We start from the raw sequence: 25,854 nt of genomic DNA on the forward strand, positions 1-25,854 counted from the left end.
ATAAGATAATCAAGAAACTCTTTGCTCAGAGATAACAGCGACAGGACAAAGAGTTACAGCCTCCTTATTGGAAAAGACAAACATTCCTCCACCTTCTCTCTGTCTTCATGGAACCACCAGGATTAAGGAGAAGGAGTTGACAAAAATCAGAGAAACTCTTAATTTGCAAGGAATTTATGCATCATGTATGAGATGTATGAACATGCAAGACTATTGCTTTTAAGGTTATTCCTTTGTTCACAAGGTATGCTTTTTGTGACTTAGTGTCTGAAGGCATCCAGACGTCTGTAATTCTTTGCTTTTTATTGTCTTGTGATTGTCCTAACTCTAAATTTTTATTACTCTAATTGTATTACTATTTTTATAACCATTTTATTATTATTAAACTTTTAAAATTTTAAAAACTGATTGGCGTTTTTCACAGTTGAGATGTGCTCTTGGTGGTTCCAGAGCCTCAGGGACACATCCCTGTTGTGTCCCGGTCCTAGGTCCAGATAGCTTTGGGCCGGTGGCAACTATGTCAGGAGTCCGACAGGGCGACTTTGAAGAGAGACACAAATGTCCAGTCTAGTGGCTCAGGAACTAAACACTTTAATAAGTGGAAAATAACAAATGGGAAGATGAATGAGCGACGTGGAAGCGCACTGGAAAAGGCTGGCCGAAGCTGGGGGTCCAGGGTCCTGCAGGGGTACGTAAAGGTTAAGGTCATGGGTGGAGGTAAGGCGGGGTCTGAGAGTAAGGCCCAATAGGAAAGGAGACAGAAAACATTGCAGGGGTACATCAACCAATCAGGGGCATCGAGGCAACTGGGAGCAAATCGACTGGGAAAGAACAGAGAACTGTCTAGTACAAATTTGCATAAAACAACTGGGGAACTCTGGGACAGACTTCTATGTTTTTGTATAGGTCTAAGGGGTTTTCCCATGGCCTTATTTCTAACTCATCTTCATCTTGGGCCGAGTCAACCCCAACACATCCCCCTTCTAGACTTACAGAATCATGGCATCCCAGAATGGTTTGCATTGGAAAGGGACCTTAAATGTCATCTCATTGCACTCCGCCTTGGCACAGGGATACCTTCCACCAGACCAGGCTACTCAGAGCCCTTAACAATTGTCTCTCAGCTGGGCAGGGCTGCAGCCAGAAGGGGTCCTACCTCTGCCCCTTAGTGCCATCATTCCACTGACCTCTTTCCCTCGGCAGGAGGCTGGGATGTCAGTTAGGGATCAGGGATGGTCCTTCGTTCCTTCTCTCCCACCTTCATCCCACTTTCCCCTCTGCTCCCTCCTTGGTGTCTGGACTCAATGATCTCAGAGGTCTTTTCCAGCCTGAATGATTCTGTGATTCTCCTGCACATCCTGGCCCAAGTCCAGCTCAGAAATGCCAGCCTACATCATCTGAGACACCCTCTGAGCCTCTGCAGTTGAGGTCACTGAGCACTGGGTCACTCAGAACCCTGGTGAGGGCTTCTCAGAGAGCCCGTAACTCAAAGGCAGTTCCTGCTGCTGTGTGGGCGTTGGCAGGGCAGGACTGCTGTGACAGTCCTCTGTGACTCACTGTCCCCATGGCACACAGCAGTGAGTATCTCCAGAACTGGCCTGGGGATTGCAGAGCAGCACCTGGCTCAGAGGCTGAGTTAACTCTGCTCTTTCCACAAAACACAGGAGAAAATTATTTGTTCATTGTTACACAGGTCTCTGGAGGTGGTGGCACAAGTGATGGGACATAAGGGCTCTGGCTTGGACCCATTTTCTGTAGCACCACCCTACAAAAAGCTGTGCCTCTCCTCATCTCCATGCCTGTCTGCTGCCTGCTGGAAGTGCTCCCTCCAGCCTGCTGCCTCCACAATGCCCTAAGGCATCCCCACAGACATCCAGCAAACTCCCACACCTTGTCTCCAGGGCATTAAAGGCAGTGTGTTTAAATTGTTGAGGTCAGTTGACTTCTTCAGCCTGGAGGAGGTCAGACCTCATTGGAGTCTGCAGCTTTCTCCCAGGGGGAAGTGGAAGGGCAGCTCCAATCTCTGCTCTGGTAGCCAGTGAAATGACCCAGGGAATGGCTGGAGCTCTGTCAGGGAGATTTAAACTGGACATCAGGAAAAGTGTCACCCCCCAGAGGGTGCTGGGCACTGCCCAGGCTCCCCAGGGAATGGGCACAGCCCCGAGGCTGCCAGAACTCCAGGAGCGTTTGGACAAGGATCTCAGGGACGCCCAGGGTGGGGTTGTTGGGGTGTCTGTGCAGGGCCAGGAGTTGGACTGGATGATCCTGGTGGGTCCCTTCCAGCTCAGGATATTCCATGATTCTTTTAAATGAGTCTCTACTGCTGGTGCAGGAGCAGTAATTAGATTGCTGGTTTGCTCTTGTTTCTCTTTCCAGCCACTCCAAAGACTGTGTTTGCCTTGCACTCCCCTGTAGAGCTAGAGGACAGCCCTCACTGCTGGCTCAGTCCAACCTAACCTGGCCCACATATCCTTGCCCAAACTGGAGATTTCAGCAGGAAACTTTCTCTTGTCCTTTATGAACACAAGGTTGCTCATATCCTGGAGTGGACCCAGTCAGTAACCTCTCTTCTGATGAAAAATGTCTGTTTAATTGCATTTATTTAATTTGGTTCATTTTCTTTAAGATTCTTTTTGAAGCATAATGTCAAAAGATTTTGACACAGCATCACTGACTGCTTCACTGGGGGTCACAGGTTTAGGATTCATGGTACCAGTCCTAATGTGAGGTGACACTGCACTGGACTGCAAAGGGAAGGGGCACTCTGGAATGTCTCCTGTCTGATGGCTGAGTGTGCATGCTATTAGAAATTAGGCAGCTGTGGGTCTGACCAGTGCTTGAATAGGATACAGGTTTTAAATCCCTTGTATGGTAGGCACAAACCAATTAGTCATGCTTAAAGACTTGGGAGATTGCTGGAGCCCCAAGCCTCACTGAGCTGTGAGGCTCAGCCCTGACCTGCCACTGAACTGATTTGCAGGGAAGGAGGGAAGGAGGTATTTTCTCAAGGTGAAATTGATGTTCTTGGAGGATATGTGGTTTTAAAACAGGTAGATGCTTGGCAGATTGACTCCTCAGCCTTGATTAGCCCTGCTCTGGCATTCCCAGGTGAAACAAAAAATCTATCACAGAGAGTTGCAAAATGTAACTTTCTGTAGCAGCTCAACCGGTTTGGGCGCTCATACACTCACAGACTAGTTTGGGTTGGAAGGGACCATAAAACTCATCCCGTTCCAGCCATGCCATGGGCAGGGACACCTTCCATTATACCAGGTTGCTCCAAGCCCCATCCAGCCTGGCCTTGGGCACTGCCAGTGAGGTGCAATGTGATGCTGCAATGTGGCCTGTAGGAAAGAGAGCCAAAGTGGAGGCAGGGCACAGGTAAGGCCACCCAGGCCAAATCCTTGGCAGCCTTTGCACCAAATTCCCACCATCGCCACTCCCTCCCAGTGTGAGTCCTGGCTGCGTGCCCCAGGTGGGCAGATCCAGCCTGGATACGTGTCCCTTACATCCACTTCTGCCAGCCCTTCCCAGGGGAATCTGCTCAGCAGCCTTGTCCCTCCCAGCCACCCAGACTGGGACATCTCTCATTTTCATCACTCAGCACATCCTCCTGCTCACCCGCAAGTCCTAAATTCAATCTGATTTCAGTCTGATTACTTTCCCCTCCACTTGAGAGAATTAATTAATATCCGCTCTGCTCCATTTTTTTTCCCCCAGTCAATAAAAGGAGGAAGGAAAAGGTGGTGTACCTGTCATTAATCATCATTAAATTAGTGACTCCAGAATTAGCTTGCCATGAAAGCTTGTGCAGCGGCAGAGCTGTGCTGTATCCCTGTGCAGAGAGACCTGGAGCTCTGCTCAGACAGCAAGAAACAGGACAGAGAGGAGAGACCTGCACGTGGGAGTCACAGAAGGGAAGGGCTGCAGATCCTCTTTGGTGGCAGAGGAGGGACTCCACCACAGCAAAACATCTGTCTCTATATGGACAGATGCTTGCAGCTCCAGGTGCCTCAAGCCAACACTCGGGCCAAGCCAGAGCTTGCCAGTCACTGATCAGTGTCACCCACATCTCCCTGGAGGTGACATCCAGATTGATGGCTTCCCTGCACCCAGCACAGCACGTGGCCTCCAGCTGCACAGGAAAGATAAACGGTGAGGAAGGGGTTTCCCTGCATGGCCTGCACCCCTCCATCCATCCAGCCACAGGGATCAAGAGATGCTGTCCCCTGCCCTTACTCCCTGCCCTCGCTCCTGCCTCTTTGGTCTCCCCTCACCCATCCTGTCCACTCTCTGCTCTGACCTAGAGCAGTAATCATAGAATCTGAGACTGGTTTGGGTTGGAAGGGATCTTAAAGCTCATCCCATTCTGCCCCTGCCACAGGCAGGGACACCTTCCCTATCCCAGGTTGTTCCAAGCCCTGTCCAACCTGGCCTTGGACACTTCCAGGGATCCAGGGGCAGCCACACCTTCTCTGGGCACCCTGTGCCAGGGCCTCTCCAACCTTAGAGGGAACAATTCCTTCCCAATAACTCATCTATTCCTGTCCTCTAGCAGTAGGAAGCCATTCCCTCTCATCCTGGCATTCCAGGCGCTTGTCCCCAGTCCTTCTCCAGCCCTCCTGGAGCCCCTTTAGGCTCTGGAACGGGCTCTGAGCTCTCCCTGGAGCCTTCTCTCCTCCAGCTCTCCCAGCCTGGCTCCAGAGCAGAGGTTCTCCAGCCCCTGAACATCTTTGTGGCCTCTCTCTAGGCCTTTCTCCTTCTCCAACAGGTCCATATCCTCCTTTTACTGGGGACTCCAGAACCCCCGGAACCATTATGATGGCATCACATGGAGCAGGAGTAGCAGGATCAGAAGAAGAAGTTCACATCACCTGTGGCAGTGGGTGAGCAGCACACAGAGGTTTGTAGGAGCAAATGGATCCGAAGATAAGAATATCCGTATTTACATGGTGTGTTTTGTCCCCCTATATTCTAGTTTCAGGTCCTTGAGCCTCTCCCTGACCATGTTTTGATACCATTATATGAATGAGTGCTCTGATTGTGCTGTGGATGAGGTGATGGTAGTGATGGGACAGCTGGGCAGCGGGTCTCAGATCACACCTCTGTGGAGCTGGTGTCTAAGTGACATCTCGGGCAATACCTGGCATCTGCCTGGGTCTGGAGGGTCTGTCTTTATGACAAAATCACTCATGCCTGACTTTCACCAGCCCATCTGCCTGCAGCACCCGGCACAGCACCAGAAACATCCTCTGCTGGACACTGAGAAAGCATCAGCCACATCACATCTTTCTGGGACCCAGTCAGACACGAGCACAGGGAGGTCATTCCCTGCTATGGCACCTCTTACACACATTTGCCCTGGTGGCCGCACCAACAGCACCTCTGTGAGGCGTGCTGTCCTGAAGTCCCCTTCCAAAGGTCCTGCTCTCCAGGACACAGCCTGTCTGACAGCTGTGACCTCTGCTCCCCACGTGTGACCTTGCCTTTGGCCCTGTTGAAATGCCTGTTTGTGAAGCGGAGCACACGCCTGGCTCTCCACTGTAAACAATGGATCACAACCTTGAGCATGCAGCACAGCCCCCTCCAACATCCCCCGCCGTGCTGAGGAGACGCCCTCACTGCTGCTACGCCTCAAAGCATTTCATTAGTACCTCAGCAAAGGCCAGAAAAACAAAGCAAATATTCCAATCAACCTGTGATGTGGGAAGGGTTTGTCATCCTTACACCCTGGCTCTGCTGGGTCCAGAGCACTTCCTTGTGCCCAGTGCTGCTGCAGCCACAGGTCTGAGCCTTTCTGACCAACTTCCCTCCTATTTGAGACCCCTCTCTTGTGGCCCAAGCATGTTCCCAAAGCCCTGTGTCTATGGGGCTGCAGGTTTAAGCCCCAGTGGAATGCAGGATGTTTCCCACTCCTTCCTCCTTCTCCTCCCTTCCTCAGCTGCATCACTCTGGGCTTGGCTGGGATGTGCTGTCCCTTCCCTGTGACAGCTCTGGTGTCACTTAACCCACCCTGCTCCTGCTGGGCACCACCACTTGGGAAAACCTTCCAGATACTCCTCCCCTTTTATGTGCAGTGCTGGTGTTGCTGCTGGCAATGGGGGACCAGGCTGGATCATCCCCAGTGCTGCTGGGGTGATACTCCAGGCAAAAAGGGCAAAGCATGGAGCACATGGAGGTGCCCTCCATGGCTGGCCTGGAGAGGGTGGGCATGGACACCCTGCTGCTACATTCCAAAATCCCGCCCCTCACCAAATGGCAGTGTCAGGAATCCTGCATCCTTGGGCTGCCATTAAATTTTCTCTCCAAAGCTTGTCCATCAAGGCTTGCTGCCAGAGCAGTCAGGGATCAGGCAGGAAGATAAGCTGTAGGTCAGCTGCCGAAATACCTGAACCAAACACTCTCAGTGTCATGGGCACATTTCCCCTGCGCACGTTTTTTGTTAAAAATACAAAACCCCTCTCTATTTTGAGTTACAACCCTCAGTGACAAATGCAGAGAACAGTAAGTGTTGTATCTGTGCGTGGGAGGGGGTGCCTGTCTGTGCTATACCTGCATTTATAGAGGGTTTGTGTGCCCGGGTGCCACAGCTCCTCCCACGCCTCCTGTTCCCATCACGTACGTGCAGCTATCCTGCTGCATCCTGCACTTGTCCCTCAGTCAAGGCACAAGGGATTGGGGTCAGCACAGGACCAGGATCCATCTGTGGTACCAGGATGCCCTACCTATGGAGTGGGAACCTCCATGCAGCCTCCACAGGATTCGCACTGGACTGGGGGGCACTGGGGTATTATAGAACCCTTTTTTAATGTGGTGCAATCTGTGCAATGAGAGCTGAAGGGGGCTGTGAATGCTGGAGGAGACAATCTGAGGTGTTCTGTGAATTGTCCATGAGCCATCCCTGCCTACAGGGTCACAATGACTCCACCTCTGTGCCCAGTAACTGCAAACTGTGGGATGTGAAGGCCACCGTCCCTGCCAGGGTCCCAGGCAAACCTATACCATCCCACTCTGTCTTTGCAGGCCGAGCTGGACCTGCACTCACAAAGCTCCTTCCCACAAGCCCCTTGCACTAAAGTCGCTAAAGCAGCTGAATTTGCCACAATTGAATGTGTTCTTCCAATGAATGTGAGCATGAATTAATAATGGCACATTGAAGGCTCTCTCTGTGCTTGCTGCATCCTTCCTGCTGCACTCCCGGCTCAGAGCTGCTGAGGAGCTGCATCCATGCTGATTCATTTTGCACTAATAACAGCCTTCCCCTAAGAGGGATAAACAGCGCACTGAAGTTTCTGCTGGCAAAATAATGCATCTCCAAATGAACTGCTAAAAATGGTTAACAAAAGGCTATTTCCAGCTCCTCCACCCAGCTGGAGCTGGCTCTCCTCTCTGGCTGGTGCTGTCTGCATCTGTCACAGGAGTTACTGGGCAGGGAAGGGAGGCAGGGATGGGTGCAGGCAGCAGGTGAGGAGGTTTGGGAGAGACAGAAAAGAGGCTGCAGGCAGGTGCCTCAGTGTTCACACAGCAGGCACATAGGGGACACAGGCTGGGAGCTGTGTGCAGCTGTCACAAGGCACCACCCTCATTCTCCAGCTCCTCCCTGGCCACTGGCCCATTAGTGCTGCCAGGTCCTGGGTCTGCAAGGAAAGCAAATCCCAGCAGGGCCTTTCCCCAGTGCGGCTGCTCAGTCACAAAGGGGTCCTTTACTTCTGGCTGACAGAGTAAGCACTTGTCAGACACTTCTCTAATCTCAGGTATGAAAAACCTTCCCCCCCGGCTCCCTCACTCCCGGATCTGTCATGTGAGCCAGCTGTGCACAAGGAAAGCACTTTGAATGCAGATGATTTATCTGTCCTCAATCTGATCCAAATACACCCCCTGAGCACGATCAGGCAGCAGCTGCTCCTCCTCCCACAGCCTGGTTCCAGGACACTGTTTGCATTTTGCAGGGACCACAGAATCCAAGACAGGTTTGGGCTTAAAGCTCATCCAGTCCCACTTCCTGCCATGGGCAGGGACACCTTCCACTATCCCAGGCTGCTCCAAACCCCATCCAACCTGGCCTTGGACACTCCCAGGGATCCAGGGGCAGCCACAGCTTCTTTGGGCACCCTGTGCCAGGACCTCCCCACCCTCACAGCCAAGAATTCCTTCCCAATATCACATCTATTTCTGTCCTCTGGCAGTGGGAAGCCATTTCCCCTTGTCCTATCACTCCATCCCTTCTCCCAAGTCCCTCTCCAGCACTCTTGGAGCTCCTTCAGACACAGGAAGGGGCTCTAAGTTCTTCACTTCTCCAGACTGAACAGCCTGATCTATGATGATCCCATGTTCCTCTGATGGGACCATCCCATGGAGGACTATTTAGGACTGCAGCCTTCCCGCAGGGTTCTGGGGGGTGCACGCAGCAGGGCCCCCTGAGAGCACAGGGAAGTGCAAATATGTCATGAACAGTAATGAAAAGGAAGATGTCTGGTCAAGGCAGGTACCTCAGAGTGCTCCCCTGCAGCCTGCGGTCTGGCCAGTGTTGCCTTGGGTGGATGTCACAGTCATGGTTCCCATCTGTCCCACCCTGCAGCCACCCTGTAGAGCTGGACGAGAAAGCAGCAGGAGAATAAATTTAGATTAAATATTGGGAAAAAATTCTTCCTTGAGAGGGTGGTGAGGCCCTGGCACAAGTTGCCCAGAGAAGCTGTGGCTGCCCCTGGATCCCTGGAAGTGTCCAAGGCCAGGTTGGACAGGGCTTGGAGCAACCTGGGATAGTGCCCATGGGGACAGGGGATTGGAATGGGATGAGCTTTAAGTTTGTCTCCAGCCCCAACCAGTCTGGGATTCTGTGACTGTCTGATAGCTCTGCTGAGGATGTGGCTGAGGCACATGGGCACAGCAGAAATGCTACCTCAGAGGTGCCAGAGACACAGGATATTCAGCAGTGCAGCCCTGGGGGCTTGAAAATGGCCACTGGAAAACAGATTTGATTAGAAATTAATTAGCATCTGAAGCAAAGTGTGATATTTAATAAAGGGTGAGGAGCTGCAGCAGAGCCTGGGGACCAGGCTGTCAGAGCCACAGCCCTGAGGCCCAGCACGAGGGAAGGGGCCCCATCCCCACCCAGCCAAAGGACGGGGCTGACAGAAGATCACAGCTGCTGCTCAGGACACATCTGGACCCCAGAGCCTCCTGGGAAATGCTGCCACCCACATGACATCCATAGTCTAGTGTCCCTAAGTCTCCCAGAAACACTTAGAAACACTTCTCAGCATCACCCTGGGGGTGCTGGTAAGCCACATGCTCAGCCCCAAACCTATTCCAGCTTCAGATCAGGTCTGAATTAAAAACCATTATTGATTTTGGATTGTCACTCCCAGCTTTTGATGTCTAAGCTGGCACTAGCCTTTTAATAATGTTTTTGAGGTTCTTCCTTCACCAGATGGGAAAAAATATACCTCTTTTAGGCAGAAACCGAGTATTGTGCTTAATGTCATCACTCAGGGAAGTGGAGATTTAAAAAACACATTTTTATCAGAGTACCTGAAAGCAAGGGAGCATTCCTTCCTGGTTCTTGTCTGGGAGAAGGGAATGGCCAGAGTGGGAGCAAGGATTTTGCTGTTGAGGAGCCAGGTGTCAGTGAAAATTCAAGCAGGTGCCACTGCAGCTCTGCAGACAGCGCTGTCTCACCTCCAGCTCCAAACTGCAGCGTAACTGGGCTGCTGAGAGAGGCTTTGCGTGTCACGCACAGAGCTGGTGCGATCCCAGAGGAGCAGCAGGATGCTTGTCTCCTGGAAGAACAACATCATGGGCAGAGTTTCTTGGTCATCTCTCCAAAAAGATTGTTTTTTGCCCTCCCTGCCTGTACACCCAGAGATGCAGCACTTCAGGGTCGGCAGCAGGGGCACAGCAGAGACAAGTGTGGGTAGTTCCTTTGCTGATTCTCAGTCTCTTATTCACTAAATTGTTGGCTTTTTGTTAGTGGGAGCACATCATGCTGGGTCCAGCAGCTGCGGGACGTGAGACTGCTGCAGCTGCCTGTCCCCAGATCTATCAGTAGTGAGGCTAAAGATGTGTACAGCACACACCTGTACTGCTGTACACCTCTGTACCTGTGTAAGTGCACACCTGGGCATCTGCCTGGCCACACAGCTCATAGACAGACACTTGGAGCACCCACATGAACATCCACAGCACCAAACAGCCTCATCCTGCTGCTCCTGGGGCTGAGCAGGATGCAGGTCTGATAGAGAGAATATAAATACACACACACACACACATGTATGTGAAACACTGATCCCTCCAGCAGCAGGGCTCAGACACCCAGTTTATCCATAATAAGTCAAAAAGTGCTCTTCCCCCCATTCCATGTTGGTTCCCACACCCCAGGGCAGCAACATCTTTGGTCCAAAAGGTGACCCTGGGAGATACTGCCAGTGATGATTTTCACACCTCCACACTGGAACAGATGGCTCTGCTGGGACACCTCTGGAAGGGGCCATGGACAAGGTGGCTGTTCCTCCAGAGTCTGGGCCCCCAGTACTGTGTCCCTGTGCCCACCATGACTTCTGGACATTTGGTGGGCTGATGGTTCTCCTTTGGGGAGTATCGGGGTAGCCCCAGGGCAGTGTTTGAGCTCCCCCTCCTGCCACTGTCTCTTCCTGCACCTTTGTGGATGTGCAAACAAGCTTTTATCACATCCTCTGGTCTCTAAATTGATAGTTATCTCGACCCTAATTCCCGGGAGCTTTGGCAGAAATCCTGCAGCAGGCAGAGAGCAAGTCCAGGGTGCAGCCTCCACGTTCAGACTCAGCGGCAGTTTTTTGGCAATGCAGGAGAGTCCTTCCCCCCTTAATTCACATTTCCATGACCATCTGCACAGTTCCATGTGTGCATCTGATGGAAGGTCTTCCCTCAGCATCTCAGCACTGGGAATGCTCCTGGTGCCACCTCAAGTGCGATGGTACTGAATACTCGTTGTGCCCCCTGAGCTGTCCAAGCCCTGCAGGAATGTGGATGGATCTTTGCAGTGCTCTGAAGTGCAATTTCTTGCCACTTTGCCCAGTTCTTCCCTCCAGTGGTTTGCAAAGCCTATTTTCCACCAGCTCTGGCTATTGGCATGCTCTGCTGCAGTGGCTGCACACCCAAAACACAGAGTTTATATTCAGGGGAGTTGCCCTGTCTGGAGCAAGAATTGTCACTCATTTACATTCTGATCAAGCACTTAAAACCTTCCAGAATGGTGCCCAGCCTGGATGTTGAGGCAGCAGACAAAGGGACAGGTCCTTGTCCCTGTCCCCACTGTACAGGCAGGGATGACAAGGAGGGTGACAGAGCTGCCATCAATCACAGGGCCTGAGCAAAGGCTTCCGAGGATTTCAGTCATTAATTAGGATTAATGAAATGCACTTTGGCAGTTTATTTAAGTGCATGTTTTGAACCTGAAACCTGGTCGTTAATTAGTGAGGGAGACAATTTGAAAGGCTCAGTAAATTCCCTCTTAAGCCCTGGTGAGGCACATCCAGTTGCAAGTGCAAGGATATGGCTCTACCCAGGGCATGCTACATCAGAGCAGTGTAGGAGACACTTAAGAAGAGACACACATCCCAGTAATATGGGCTTTTAGGGAATTAGGGAGATTCATCCAGCTCAGGACTGAGAATGGGAGGCACAAACTGTAATCTCCTTGTATCATTGAGGCAAATGAGAGGCTTCATTTGACTTCTTCAAGTAAATTAAATTGAAAAAATTCAGGCATTATTGAAAGGATTAGAGCTCCTTAGAGATACCACTCTCCAGCCCTGAATCCTCATCATGAAGGCTAATGGTATCAAATATGTCCCATTACAGGATGAATCTGACCTGGAAATAAAAGTGCAGTCTTTTTGTCAGTGAAATGCCACATGAAGCCCAGCTGTAGGGTCCTGCATGTATCACCGTGTGCTTGGCCTCATGCTGGGACCTCTTGTGTCCACCAGATGAGATCATGGAATCACAGAGTCCCAGACTGGTTTGGGTTGGAAGGACCTTAAAGCTCATCTTTTCCACCCCCTGCTGTGGTCAGGGACACCTTCCACTATCCCAGGCTGCTCCAGACCCCATCCAACCTGGCACTGGACACTGCCAGGGATCCAGGGGCAGCCACAGCTTCTCTAAACACCTGTGCCAGGGCCTCCCCACCCTCACAGGGAAGAATTCCTTCCCAATATCCAGAGGACCAGGACCCACTGTCCAGAGGTAGCCACCTTCCAGGATGCTTTGGTTCTCCACTCTGGTGACATACACAGGCCACAGGATCATAGCTATCTTCTGCCACCAGTGCAAGCTTCCCCCAGGATCTGGAGTGTGGAGCTGTTTCAGGACTTTGGACCACCCACTGGGGTGTTTAACAAAACAGTGTTCAGAGTGACCTTCCCCACAGTGCAATAAACCAGACACACTGGCAGTACCTTCCATCAATTACAAGGAATTAATTAGAGGCTGGGATTCTTCCCATCCCTCATTGGATCTCTGAAATTAAAAGTCCAGGTAAAGAATAACTTCAGGCCAAAGAGTCAGTGCTGGGGCTGCCAGACAATTGCCCCACATGAAGAGTCTGGAGCAGCCTCTGAGGTGTTAATTGATTTGCTTCAGGGTTGGCAACAAGGACATAGGTTTGACCGCTGCACACAGGAGAGGACTTGGACGGGAGTGAATCCTGAGTGGCTCATGCCACTGCAAGTGGAAGTGTCTGTCCAAGCTGAGAAGGTGCTGTGTCTTTGTGGGAAGCAGTGGAGGTGGCTGAGGAAGGTAGAAGCAGAGAGGTTGGGATGTGTCCATGGAAGGCAGGGAGCTGTTGAGCTGATGGAAGTGCCTCAGAGGATGTCAGAAGTGTGTGGGCCATGCCAGGACTGAGGATACAGATACTGCTGCCCTCTGCTTGGGGAACAGAGCCACCAAAATCAGAGCTGCTGAAGGTCTGTGTTCATTAGACCAGGGTCATCAAATCCCAGAATGGCTTGGACTGAAAGCAACGTTAAAGACCACCTCATTCCAACTCCCTGCCATGGGCAGAGACTCCCTCCACTCGAGCTGTGTGGCTTTCAGAGCACAGGAGCGGGGAGGCAGCGTGGCCTCCAGCCTAATGCAGGCTGAACACCTCCCTGCCTGGGATACATCCATCCCACCTGTGCTCGGCACTGCTGGGAGATTCCTTGGGATGGCTGACGGAGGCTGAGGCACACGCTGGGGCCCTGCTGGCCACGGGCAGAGGCAATCAGAGCCTCAGGATCAGCAGTCAGCCACCCTCCAAATTGGGCCGATGACACAAGTGAGCCTGGGAGTTCACATCGATCTGGCAGCCAAGGGCAGGTAGAGGGGAGCTGAGTTCCCAGAAAAGCCCCTGTGGAAAGTGAGTTTGAACAGAAATGAGGTGTAATTGGCTGCAGCCAGCACAGACCTCCAGCTGCCATGACCCAGTTAACACTGACGCTTGCCTGCAGGAAACTTCCACTGCATTTCCAAGGCCTGACGTCAGGGAAAGCAGGTCACGGCATGGAAATAAGTCTGGGAAGGGGGCATGATCCTCCAGTAGCTTTACGTATCTGTCTGGGCACAGGGTGCAGGGAGGATCTGTGCTGGTCATCCCAGCCCCATGGGGAAGCACAACATTGCTGCAAACCAGTGCCCGATGGTTCCCAATCCATTGGGATGAGCACATGCCGGCCTGGTGGAGAGATTCCTGATGGTCTCACCATGGCCTAAAGGCCCCGAAGAGTCCAAACCCCACAGAACGAGAACTGAGGCAGCAAAACTCACAGCCTAGAGAGTGGCATCCTGTGCCTCCTGTCCAGTATGGCCATCACATGGGGTTTGAAGGGAATCCCACCATGTCCAGGATGTGTCTCAGAGCCTCATCTCCTGAACCTGTAGCATAAAGCCAAGAGGGAAAGGAAGGACAAGAATTTTTTGTTGTTGTTGTTTTGTTGTTGGGTTGGATTTTTGTTGTTGTTGTTACCTTGTAAAAATGGCACTTCAAGCTATTTTTTAACTTTTAGGGGTGTTTAGGAGCTACCATGGTCTCTCCTTAAGGGGTGAACAGGCTCAGGACTCATTGCTGGAGTAGGCAAAGGGTTAGGGTGGGAATCAGTGGGCACTGGGCTGAATGTGAACAAAGCACAGATGAGCTGAACTGCTGCACCGGGGAGAGTGTGGCCAATTAAAGGGAAATTGTTCATCCTTATGATCAGCAGTGGGGAGACCACCTCGCTGTCAGCAAGGGAAGGGGAAGGTGAGGTGGGAGCTGATCTCTGCTGCAGCTGCTTAGGAATAATTGCAAGGAAACAGAGCCAAACACATCCCAGTGATGCCAAATGACATAACTGGGGATGGTGGGCACACAGGGGCCTTCAGAGATTTGGGATGGACATCAGGAAACATTTCTTCACCTGAGTGTGGTCCAGCTCTAAGACAGGTCACTGGAGCGATGGCGATCTCTGTCCTTGGGAGGGTTCCAGACTCAGGCAGGCAAAGCCACATCCTCCCTGATCTAATGCTGGAATAGTCCTGCCATGAGCAGGGTGCTGGACTGGGGATCCCTGAGGTCCTTTCTGCAGCTCTGCTGGGATCCACAGCACGCTGCCTGCTGGACATCACTGCTCTCTGCTGGGACTTTGTTCCAGGTATACCCTGGCATGGAAGGGTACAGCCTCTTCTCCCCTGTTGTTGCAAAGGTCCAGGTTGGCTTCCTGATCCCATGCCAGCTGTGCCTGCTGCCTGCAGGAAGGCTTAGGGCACTTTGATGCCTTACTTACCTGGTGTGATCTTTCTTACTGACCTTGGGATGGACAGAATCTCATCCTGGATGCATCCATTGACTTTTGATGGAGGTGGGAAGATGCCAAACATGATCCATGGTGGCAAACAAATCAGCATCCTATACAAGAGTCCTGAGGCTCCCTGCAGCCTGCAGTCCTGTAAACACTTTCCCCACGCTGGGCTCTTCAGAGACCAGCATAAGCAGCCTTTGGTCCCCAGCCAGGCCCTACCATTCCCAAAAGCCTTTTGCTTCCTCTGTTTGCCCTTCTCCCCTGGGGAGGGAGCCAGCCCTGCCAGGCCAGCCCAGCTCTGCAGGGCAGGGACTCCTGCTGCTCACCCTGGGGCCCCTGGCGTGTTGTCAGCACAGCTCAGGGCACCCTGCTCTGACACCATCTTATTTATGGCACATCCTTCCTGTCTTCTCCCTGCTATTATTGCCTGAAATGCTGTAATTTAGATTCTGGCTGTGTTTGATTGCAAACTCCCCCAATCTACAAATTTCAGCGACAAGCACTAGAGAAGCTAATTTAAATGCCAAAGTGATCAATCTGGAACTGCTTGTTACACCAGAGAATAAATAAATAACGGATACATTAAAGAATGGGGAACAATCAGCCAAATTAACCAATAGATGTCGAATAATGACAAGACCTGACATCCTCAACAGGGAACAAGAGAGAGAAGGATGGGACAAGCTTTCCCAGCATTGCCCACGGCTGCTTAGCACTCATCTATCTCCTCTCATCCCATGAGCCAGCAGAGATGTGCATCAATGACAGGAGACAGCCAGCAAGGGCTGGAGCCTGAAATCCTGGCTCTTAAACCACATACCTGTGTTTCTTCCTCACACCTGCTCTGTGCAAGCATCCATCATAGGAATAACTCATCCCCTGGGACAGCAATTAAAAACATTTCAGACGCATGGCAGTGTGCCACACAGTCATACACCGTGTGGCAAATGGCTTTGCAGCCCGATTTTCACGTGACATCTCATGAAATCCTTCCAGGGCACCATCTTTCTTCACAAGTCCCTGACAGGAGGATGGATCCAGGTGGGGGTCGGTTTCTTCTCCCAGGTAACAAGTGACAGGACGAGAGGAAATGTTCTCAAGTTGTGTAAGGGGAGGTTTAGGCTGGATATTAGGGAAAATTCCTTCACTGAAAGGGCTGTCAGGCACTGGCACAATGGCCCAGGGCAGTGGTGGTGTCACCATCCCTGGAGGGATTTAAGAGATATGGATGTGGCACCTGGGGGCCTGGTTCAGTGATGGACCTGGCATTAACCTGCTGGGTTAATGTTTGGACTCCAAGATCTTAGAGGGTTTTTCCAAACTTTATGCTTCCATAATTCTCTGATTCTATTTGGGACAGCCCAGCTCAACAGCTGCAACATCCATCTGGGTGGTTACTCAGGCACCATTAAGCCACCAGTGGCTGCAGAAAGGTGGATGCTGTGAGCTGTCCTCACCTCCCAGTGGGTGCAGGTGGCCGACTGGGATGCTGGTGACTGGCAGCAGAGGTGTGTGTGCTACCTGCCAGCAGTGCTGATCTCCATCACTGCCTTCCATTCAGGACAGGTAAGTGCCAGCTGCCTGATTTATCCTCCTCTGGCAGCTCCTGCCTGCCAGCTTGGCACCCCAGGGATCCCCAGCAGGAAAGGCAGCGCAGCAGCATCTCTCCCTGTTGTCTGCTGTCAGCAACTCGTGTGTGCCTGCAGGCACTGGGGACGGGGGAGGCTGTGCAGGGGACACTTCCCTTCCACGAAGGGCTGCAGGGCTGGGAGAGCACGGACCCATCTCGCCTGGCATCCCCAGCTGGGAGAGCAGCCAGAGGAGGAACTGCCCCGTGCTGAAAGGAGGTGGGGTGCTCGGGGTAAAAATCATCTGGAGCAGAGTTCCTGGGTATGCAGCAGTGCCAAGAGGCCATAACAGGTGCCCTAAATCATGTGGATGCTCACCTGAGTGCTCAGGTTCCCCAAGTACCAAGGCACCATCCTCTTTGGGGATGATTTTGTGACACCTGGGGCTCTATGGAACATCTACGTCCTCTGGCTATTCCAGGTAATCTCTGCATTGGGCCCGGCTCCATTCCACGTCATCTGGGGTCCTGTACATGGCCTCAGCCCCTGCTCCATGCTGGAGCCTGGCCGTGGTGCTGCCTGGGGGGCTGCGCTGGACCTGCCCCACAGGGAGAACCCAGCAGGGCTGTACGGGCCCGCACCTCCCGCCACAGCCTGATCCCACCGAGCAAACCCCCCTTGTCCCCCAGTGCCAGGGAGGGCCAAGCCGCCCGCAGCCTGGGGAAAGGGTGTTTGAGGCCGCTGGGGGAGATGGGTTCTCCCGGCTCCACGTGCGGCCGCGGGTGCCCGGCAGAGGTGTCCGAGCGGGCCCGGTGCAGCCGGACGGGCCGCCAGAGCCCCGCGGCCCCCGGCCCGTCCCCGCCGCGGGCCGGGCCGGGAGGCGCTGCGGTGGCCGAGGCAGCAGCGCCACCTGGCGGCGCGTCCCCTCGCTGCCGGGCAGGCCGCGTCCCCCTGCCGGCGTCGGGCCGGGAGAACCGGAGGGCGCCAGGCGGGGGAGGACCGGAGGGTACCGGGCCGGGAGAACCGGAGGGCGCCAGGCGGGGGAGGACCGGAGGGTACCGGGCCGGGGAGGACCAGAGGGTACCGGGCCGGGGGGGACCGGAGGGCGTCGGGCCGGGAGAACCGGAGGGCGCCAGGCCGGGGAGGACCGGAGGGTACCGGGCCGGGGAGGACCAGAGGGTACCGGGCCAGGGGGGACCGGAGGGCGTCGGGCCGGGAGAACCGGAGGGCGCAGGGCTGGGACGTTTTGTGCTGGCGGCTGCGGCCTGCAGGAGCCGCCGGGATGGTGCCGTGCAGTGCTCGTGCCGGCTCCCTGCGGCCGGCACCTTTGGAGCCGCGGCTGTCACTGCAGTTGGCTTCCCACTGCCAGAGGGCAGGGTCACATTGGATGCTGGGGACGAATCTTCCTCAGGGTGCGGAGGGCCTGGCACAGGTTGCCCAGACAAGCTGTGGCTGCCCCATCCCTGGAAATGTCCGAGGCCAGGTTGGACATGGAAAGTGTCTCTGCCCACGTCAGGGGGTGGAACAAGATGAGCTTTAAGGTCCATTCGAACCCAAACCAGTCTGGGATGTCTCAGCTGCAGATCCAGAGGAGGAGGAGGAGTTGCTCAGAGGATCGGAGAGGAAGGCTTGGCTTGACCACAGCAACTCTGAAAGTCAAGTGAGCGGGGCTAAACACTTCTCAGAAATCTCAAGGGCCTGGGGGAGGGAACACCTGGACCAACAGCAGCTTCCAGGAGGTGCTGGAAACCCACAGCCCCTGTAACTGAGCATTTAAATGGGGTTAAGGGGACAGCAGAAAACAAAGGACACAGAGCATGAGGACACAGCCATCAATCAATACTGGATGAAATGATGGAGTGCTCTAATTTGGGCTGTGTATTAAGAAAGGGCAATAGGACAGAAATACAATTACTGTCCAGAAACACCGTTTGGCGGAATGTAGGTCCTTTCCAACTCACCTGTCATCTTGTCTTGACATGGTTACAGGTTGGGTTGATAGGGGAACTCTGCTGATAAAATAAGATCACATTTCTTCTGGGCATCTGATTTATTATGGGGTAACATTTTGATTAAAAATGTGTAATAAATTGCATTAAGCAGGCATCTAGTCAATGAATTATAGACCAGCTCAGTGACAGATCTCTGTTGGCAAAGGTCTCTGGACTGAGTTTTGGTGATTGCCTTTTTCAGCTGTTTTGGAAATGATGCAACTCCTCCCTTGGGAATGAAGGAAGCAAAAGGCGGAGGGGCTAGGGGGTTTGTCAACCCCCCTTGACTTTGGAGTCACCCTAATCCCAGGTCTGCTTACCATCCTCTTTCCTTGGATATCCTCCCCTGAGTCCCAGCTCCAGGTCAGGGCAGCTGCCACGGGAGTCCTGAAAGGACTCTCAGGGGAACATGGATGAGAAGGCCCCTCCTCACTGCCCACTGTGTCCCCCATGGGGTGGCCTGGGTGGTCCCCAGGGTCCCAAGGATGTTTACCTGCTAGAGTCACTGTGGCACCTCCCATCTCCATGTGATAGGGTTTGGGGACTGGTGGCATTTTGGGGATCTTTTTCAGCAGAGCTGAATGTGCACCCCTGGACTCATTCCCTGCACTCAATGATAGGAGGTACTGTTATTTCACTTGGCAGATCTCCAGGCCATGCACAGCTCCTGGGGTTGCCCAGATCTGGCTGGTGCAAGGCACAGCTACCCAAAGGGTGGTGCCAGATATCCTCATTTTTTCCCACTCTACTCTACACACCAGGTCCCCAAAGCACTGAAGTGAGGGCAGCAGGAAGGAAATCATTGGGCCATGGACTATCCTGAGTTGGAAGAAACCCCCAGGGATCATCAGTCCCACTCCTGCCCCCGCACAGACACTCCAACAATCCCAGCCTGTGCCTCAGAGCACTGGCTAAACACTCCTGGAGTTCTGCAGCCTCGGGGCCGTGACTGTTCCCTGGGGAACCTGTTCAGTGCCCAACCACCCTCGGGGGGAAGAACCTTTCCCTAATATCCAACCAAAATACTCAAGGCCCAGCTGAGCCACACAGGCACTAGTGATCCCTTTGCTGGATCCTGCTCCATCCAAGTGCAGTGCCAAGGTGAGCATCTGGAGGGGTCAGCACCCAGCAGCACCATGACAAAGTGACAGACACTCTGCCCATAGTCCAGAGCAGAAGCCTCCAAGAGTGATCTCCTGCCCTGAGCATCCCTTGGGCGGCTGTGATACCTGGTGCTCCCATCACCTGTCCCCTCCTGCCATCTCAGCAGCCTGTGGGCATCCTCCAATCATGTTGCTTTGTGCTGGGCCAGGCTGGGCACCCAGTAGTGCTGCACTCTTCCTGACCAAGCTGTTTCCAGTAAAGCCAGAATCAAGCATGGAAAGAGGAACAAGTTTCTTTCTCTTAGCGAGAAAGTGAAACTCAACACATCCCTTCTCCAACCAGGCAAACTGCAGTGCATGCAAATTTATCCTTCCCACCCCATTCCTCTTCCTCCCTACTCCCAGAGAAGAGCTTTTAGCAAACGGAGCTGCTCACACTGCCCTGTCTTCAGCCTCTGCACCAAGGTAATTCACCACAAACAGCTGGGGACACTCTCCTCTTCTGCCACCCCTTTCCAGTCCTTGCTCCCTGTCCTCCTTTGTTCTTCACTTCCCCCTCCACAAGGGTTCAAAGTAGAAAAACAGGGAGAAGCTGATGTGGGGGGGAAGAAGAATCTGCAGGAATCTGTCCTTGCTCTGTGTGATTGTGGACATCACTGGGCTCTGCAGACTTGTCCTAGGCTGAGAACCTCAGGTTTTGGGATAGATCCATGTCCTCTCTCCCAGATCTGCATGTTGGAGGTTTGGATCCCATTTGCCATTTTTCCCTTTCCTGTTTATCATTGTACTGTATCTTTGCATCCTTTCCTCCCTTGTGCTCTCTATCCCGTGGGACCACTGCCCCACACAGCAGTTCTTCACCCCCCAAACTGGAGTAAATATTCTCTACAGCATCTGAGGTGCCCCTACCCATGCCCAGGACTCGGAGGAAAGATTTTGTGCCATGCTCCATGTTCTGGGCTTTTCAATCCCAGAGCTCTGCCATGGGCATGCTAGAGATTTTCAGTGCCATCAGTGATCTCAGATCACACAGCCTCAAAACCTTTCCCTGCATGTGGTGTGTGGTTATCCATACTGGACAATTCAGTAGATCTGTGGATGCATCTGATGAGGGCACCTGCGTATCTGTGACCAAGGTTAATCTATGTGTTTGTCTCCATCCCCAATTCATCCCTGTGCTGTAGGATGCAACCTGGAGTCCTGCTGGCAGCCAGCACCCTGGCAGCAGTGTTGGGCATGGCCCTGCTGGAGGATGGAGTGTGTAGGGCACCGGATGGCAAGAACGGCTCCCCTGGAGTCCCTGGCCGTGATGGGAGGCCAGGGCAGAAAGGTGACGTGGGAGAGCCAGGTAAGAGGAAGCCGGGGATGTTGGGGGCCTGGGAGCCTCTTGGATGGAGCATCCCAGGCTGTGGGAGCAGCTCAGGAGATGCCAGATGTACGTGAATGCCTTCTCCTCCCCACTTCTCCCCAGGGAGACCAGCGCTGAGCCCGAGCATCAAGGGATCCAAAGGGGATGCAGGCGAACCAGGGCCTCCTGGCAAACCAGGCATGCGTGGCCTACCTGGCATTCCTGGCCTCGGGGGGATGCCAGGGGTGCCAGGTCCACCAGGGCAGAAAGGGCAAGCTGGCGATGTTTTGGAGCACCCACATCCTGCCTTCTCCGCCTCCAGGCTGTCCCCGCCACGTGCAGGCACCACGGTGGTGTTTGACAGGATCATCACCAACCAGGAGAACTCCTACAGCCCCCAGACCGGGAAGTTCACCTGCCACATTCCTGGCCTCTACTACTTCACCTTCCAGGTGGTGTCCAGCGGAGACCTGTGTCTGAGCATCACCAAGAATGGGCTGGGCGTGGTCAGCTTTTGTGACAACAACAGCCATGGCATCCTGCAGGTGAACTCGGGCAGCAGCGTGCTCAGCCTGGCCACGGGTGACCAGGTGTCCCTGACCACCAACCCCACCCAGAGCGGCTCCATTTACAGCGGCTCCGAGGCCGACAGCGTCTTCAGCGGGTTCCTGGTGTCCCCAGAGACGGCCTGAGGGACTCCCACAGCGTCAAGGGGTGTCTGCCTGCCTGGCTGCTCCCCTCTGGGTGTGTGGGATGCTTTAGTGCCACAGCACGTGGGGATCGTTCCAAATTGAGCAGCCAGAAGTGTTCTGTGCTTGCACCGGTGTCACAGCTGGTCAAGCTGTGGGTCACCACTGCAGCACTCGCCTCCATGCTGAGCCTGCCTGCACTGTCCTGGAGGCTGTGGACTCTCATCCCTTTCTCCTCCTGGGCACTCAAGCTCCACTCCCAGTTGTCACCAGCTGTGGCTCTTTGCTCCTGAGTGGGAAGTCACTGCCTGCCGCTGCTTCTGCTCCACTAACACTGCAAAAGCCTTCCTGGCACTGGCACACATCCTGTCACAACCTCCCCATAAGTATAAATAAATACTTCTACCACTATTCCTTGGGTTTTCTTTTCTACTCATGCATCTTCCCCAAACTATCAATATCCTGGACCCCTTCCCAACTTGACAGGGAGAGAAGTGATTCCAGCGTGTCCCTGGTGCTGCAAAGGCAGAAGGATGGGGAGGAATGGAGTGTCCAGTCAGAGCTGACACTTCCAGGAGGAATAAGAAACATCTGGGACAGGGCTATGTGTGTCCTTCTGTGCTGAGCCCAAGGTAGCTGTCCTGCAGGGGAAAACACAGGCAGCAGATCCTACACCTCACCCACATGGTCCCAAGTTGGCACCCAAATTCTCCCAGGAAGGCAAAAGGCAGCTGTGGTACTCTGGCATTACAGCGAGGAGGGACAGGGACATTGGGACACGGATGGGGTTGTGGGGTGATGGTGGTGGAGCTGCCATCAGATGCCATACCCTGGGACTGCTCTTCAGGGAAGCTGCTCCACAAACACTGGGCACTCAAATATCCCCATTCCTGGAGCAATGAGGAGGAGGCTGGGTCACCTGCAAGGAGCAACACCCCAGTAAGGGATCTTGGGGCCTCCGAGTCCAGCACCCAGCAGAACCTGGTGGAGCATGGGGAAAGGTGCAGATCAGAAACTCACAAAGGGAAACATTTTCCAGTCCCACTTATGGGTGCAGCATCTTCCATCAGAGCCAGGCAGTGACCTTGCAGCAGCCCTTGAGTGCCACAGGCATCTCCGGCCCACTGGAGCTAGCCTGAGGCTCTGCTCCCAAGATCCCCTTCTGCTCAGAAACAAGGGAAGTAAGAGGGAAAGCAGGGAATTTGGGGAGGGCTATTTCCTGCAGTGGCTTGGGGGGTTCTGCCACATCTCTTTGAGTTGTGTCCCATCTCTGTCCTTCCAGCCCTTCCTGTTGCAGTGTACAACAGTACAGGTTTCGCTGGACAGCCAAGAAAGTGCTGTCTCAGCAGAAAGCATCAGGGAGGAGGATGTGAAATTTGGCAGGGAACGGCTCGGGTTCTGTGTTCGCAAGGGCCCTTTACCCTTTCCTAACACTGTGACTTCCTCCACGAGGGTGTCAGGAAGCCACACTCACCACGCTGTGCTGGTAGTGACCACCCACCCACAGGATCGGCAGCGTGGGTCCCACGCCCTGGTCCCCACCAGAGGTAAGAAATGCTGCAGGGTCCCTGTCTCAAGGGTGGGACTGGGGGTCCAGCAGCATGGCACACTGCTGGGGAGGGGGAGAATGAGAGGAGGATGTGGATGAGAGAGGAGGAGGAGAGGATGGAGGCAGAGGCACTGATGGCTGCGCACGTGTGATGGAGACAGGATGCACCAGCTGATGGAAGGATTGATCCTGATGGACAGAGCCAGGACAGTCAGGCTGCTGCTGGAGGAGGAGGGAGATCAGCTGCGTGCAGGGAGTTCCAGCTTCAGTGCAGCACAGCATGACAGTCTGCAGTAGTGTGTGCATCTCCAGGGTTTGGGGACACTGGACTCAGAGGGCTTGGGGCTGGACATGGGTACCTCAGACCTCATGGCTCCATCTGGACTGAAAGTCCAGCTCACGCTGTGCCATCAGGCGCTGCCCTGGTGTGGGAGGTGAGCCTGGGGCCCATCTCCACATATCCACCTCCCCATGTCCTGCAGTGTGTAGAGGAGGGACACTGAGGACACACCCATGGCATCCAGGTGTTCCTGGTATATCTAGGCTCCTTTTCTCCATGCCCTGCAAGCCACCTTGCTGTGGCCCCTCACTCCAGCACTTTCTTTCACTTTCTATGCTACAGAACACCAAAATGGAGAAGAGATTCTGGGAACAGCTCTATCTGGTCCTCACCCTCCTCCTCCTGAATCTGGGCTCTGCTGTGACTGTAGAAAACCCTCACATCTGCTATGGAGCTCCAGGCCTGCCAGGCATGCCGGGTATGCCAGGCAGGGATGGCCGGGATGGGCTGAAGGGAGCCAAAGGGGAACCAGGTGAGTGAGCAAGGAGGGAAACCACATGGGCTCTTGCAGCGGGGCACTGAGTCCTCAATGGCTGGTCTGCCTTGGTTTGCAGGATGTGGAGAGCATCCTCTGTAGTCAGGTGGTAGAGGCAACACCACTCTCCTGCCCAAAGGAAGGGGCTAGAGAAGCCTCTGCCCACATCCTGCCATTGACACTGACTCCTTTTCATGCCCTACCACCCCACAGGTATCCCAGCTTCTTCTACACATCTAGGGCCCAAGGGCATGAAAGGGGAACCAGGACCCCCTGGCCCTCCAGGCAAGCCTGGCCTCCCTGGGATCCCTGGTGCAATGGGAATCCCTGGCGAGGTGGGCGATGCTGGCCCCCCGGGAATACCGGGCAGCTCCAAGCAGAAGCAGCAGTCAGCGTTCTCAGTGACAAGGCAGACCAGCCAGTACCCCTTGAAGAACGTCCCTGTGGTTTTCAACAACGTCATCACCAACACCAACCACGACTACAACACCACCACGGGCAAGTTCACCTGCAGGTTCCCCGGGGTCTACTACTTCGTCTTCCACAGCTCACACACAGCCAACCTCTGCGTCATCCTGCACAAAAACCAGAGGAGGATGGCCAGCTTCTGCGACCACAAGACCAACACCATGCAGGTCAGCTCAGGGGGGTCGCTGCTCCACCTGGCTGCTGCGGACGAGGTCTGGCTGGGAGTGAATGACTACAACGGCATGGTGGGCATTGCCAACTCCGACAGCGTCTTCTCAGGCTTCCTGCTCTTCCCAGACTAGAAAATCAGCAGAGCTCACCCCAGCACCCTGACGCCTTCTACCTGCCCTGAACACACTGCTCGCTGCTGGGCTCCTCCTGATGCTCCCAGTTTCTCCGCAGGGATGGCATCAATCCCAGCAGCCAGACCCCCCCTCGGTCTGGGGGCTGAGCACTGGTAGCTGCTGCACAGGGGGAACAGGCACATCTGGTATATCTGCACCCAGTGATGGTGCTGAGCTCCTGGTCTTGCTGACACTGCCACGTGCATCCCCCTTGCTAACCCCACATTACCTCAGAGGTCTCTCTGTGTTTTTCCCCTCCCCACCTGGGCTGCCTCAGGTTCAGCCAGGTGGCCTGGCATAGGCTGCAGCAACCCCTTTGCCATGACCTGGCTGTGGAAAGTGTCAATAAAACCTTCCCCAGTGCACCCGGTGTAGTGTGCCGTTTCCTCCATGTCCTACCTCTCCGTGGTGTGCACAAATGTGCATGTGACATCTGGCCATCTGCGTGGCATCAGCATGTCTCCAAGCCATCAGAGACCACCACACCCCACCCACATCCAGCTTTGCACAGGGCGTGGGACCCCTGGCTGCTGCAGGAACAGGTTGGTTCCCGTGTCCCCACACAGCCCCAATCCAGAGGGCACCAAGACTCATCCAAGAAGGGCTCTGACACTCCCCTTCCCTCCAAAGCTTTACAGGGGCACAGGCTGCAAAGGAAATCCCAACACCATGGCTGGGACATCCCTGGGGTCCCTACCAGGATGAGGCAAGGGAAGCACTCTGGCTTTCCTGAGCCAGACCAAAGAAGCTCATGGCTGTGGAGGCTGCAGAGCCCACCGAAACCCAGCAGGGATTTCTCCTGGTGTCACACACTGAAGGGTGGAACAGGCAGTCACCTCTCTGAACATCCTGTACTTCACTTCCACAAGGCAGTAGCCAAAGCAGGGAATGCTTTTCCCACAGTAAAATGACTTCCCATGCACAATATTCAGAAGAGTCAGGGGCATGGACTCAAGGTGATGGGTGCTGAGACCCTGCAACATCCCCTGGGCCTGCAGAGCTGGAAGCATGAGGAGCAGCCTGAGGGGTGCTGGCTGACTGCATGCACGTTTCTGCAGCTCTGATGGGTTACCTCAAACTCATCTGGAGCTCCTGAGAGTATTCCTCATAGCAAGAACCCCTGAGCAGGACCCAGGGACCCTGCAGGGCAGAGCTATGGCTGGAGAGGCTCAGGGTGCTATTTG

At 54.1% G+C, this 25,854-nt stretch overlaps 2 protein-coding genes across 9 annotated transcripts; both read left to right on the top strand.

The window, feature by feature from the left end:
- Nucleotides 1-17,260: 17,260 nt before the first annotated feature.
- Nucleotides 17,261-21,905, top strand: C1QA (complement C1q A chain). 7 transcript variants are annotated; one of them, XM_053963002.1, is made up of 6 exons: nucleotides 17,263-17,418; nucleotides 17,941-18,023; nucleotides 18,557-18,664; nucleotides 19,863-19,922; nucleotides 20,642-20,805; nucleotides 20,929-21,905. In XM_053963002.1, the coding sequence occupies exons 5-6, from the start codon at nucleotides 20,643-20,645 to the stop codon at nucleotides 21,495-21,497; spliced, it is 732 nt and encodes a 243-aa protein (XP_053818977.1). In that variant the 5' UTR covers nucleotides 17,263-17,418; nucleotides 17,941-18,023; nucleotides 18,557-18,664; nucleotides 19,863-19,922; nucleotide 20,642; the 3' UTR covers nucleotides 21,498-21,905. The 7 variants fall into 7 exon arrangements, with proteins under 7 accessions (XP_053818976.1, XP_053818978.1, XP_053818979.1 ...); XM_053963003.1 differs by lacking the exon at nucleotides 19,863-19,922 and having other exon boundaries at nucleotides 17,262-17,418; XM_053963001.1 differs by lacking the exons at nucleotides 18,557-18,664; nucleotides 19,863-19,922 and having other exon boundaries at nucleotides 17,261-17,369; nucleotides 17,926-18,023.
- A 1,034-nt stretch (nucleotides 21,906-22,939) lies between these two features.
- C1QC (complement C1q C chain) lies at nucleotides 22,940-25,035 on the top strand. 2 transcript variants are annotated; one of them, XM_053963114.1, is made up of 3 exons: nucleotides 22,940-23,041; nucleotides 23,666-23,855; nucleotides 24,072-25,035. In XM_053963114.1, the coding sequence occupies exons 2-3, from the start codon at nucleotides 23,675-23,677 to the stop codon at nucleotides 24,626-24,628; spliced, it is 738 nt and encodes a 245-aa protein (XP_053819089.1). In that variant the 5' UTR covers nucleotides 22,940-23,041; nucleotides 23,666-23,674; the 3' UTR covers nucleotides 24,629-25,035. The 2 variants fall into 2 exon arrangements, with proteins under 2 accessions (XP_053819089.1, XP_053819088.1); XM_053963113.1 differs by lacking the exon at nucleotides 22,940-23,041 and having other exon boundaries at nucleotides 23,657-23,855.
- The last annotated feature ends 819 nt before the right edge of the window (nucleotides 25,036-25,854 follow it).

Source organism: Vidua chalybeata, chromosome 22, assembly GCF_026979565.1.
Source record: "Vidua chalybeata isolate OUT-0048 chromosome 22, bVidCha1 merged haplotype, whole genome shotgun sequence".
NCBI classification, from domain to species: domain Eukaryota; kingdom Metazoa; phylum Chordata; class Aves; order Passeriformes; family Viduidae; genus Vidua; species Vidua chalybeata.

Bases quoted from the DNA above. Each gene is read 5' to 3' on its own strand.
- C1QA (XM_053963000.1), top strand. From the start codon at position 17,893: ATGAGCTTTAAGGTCCATTCGAACCCAAACCAGTCTGGGATGTCTCAG. The intron at 18,024-20,641 runs GTGAGCGGGGCT...CCTGTGCTGTAG, and splicing joins ACAGCAACTCTGAAAGTCAA to GATGCAACCTGGAGTCCTGC. The intron at 20,806-20,928 runs GTAAGAGGAAGC...ACTTCTCCCCAG, and splicing joins AGGTGACGTGGGAGAGCCAG to GGAGACCAGCGCTGAGCCCG.
- C1QC (XM_053963113.1), top strand. From the start codon at position 23,657: ATGCTACAGAACACCAAAATGGAGAAGAGATTCTGGGAACAGCTCTAT. The intron at 23,856-24,071 runs GTGAGTGAGCAA...ACCACCCCACAG, and splicing joins GGGAGCCAAAGGGGAACCAG to GTATCCCAGCTTCTTCTACA.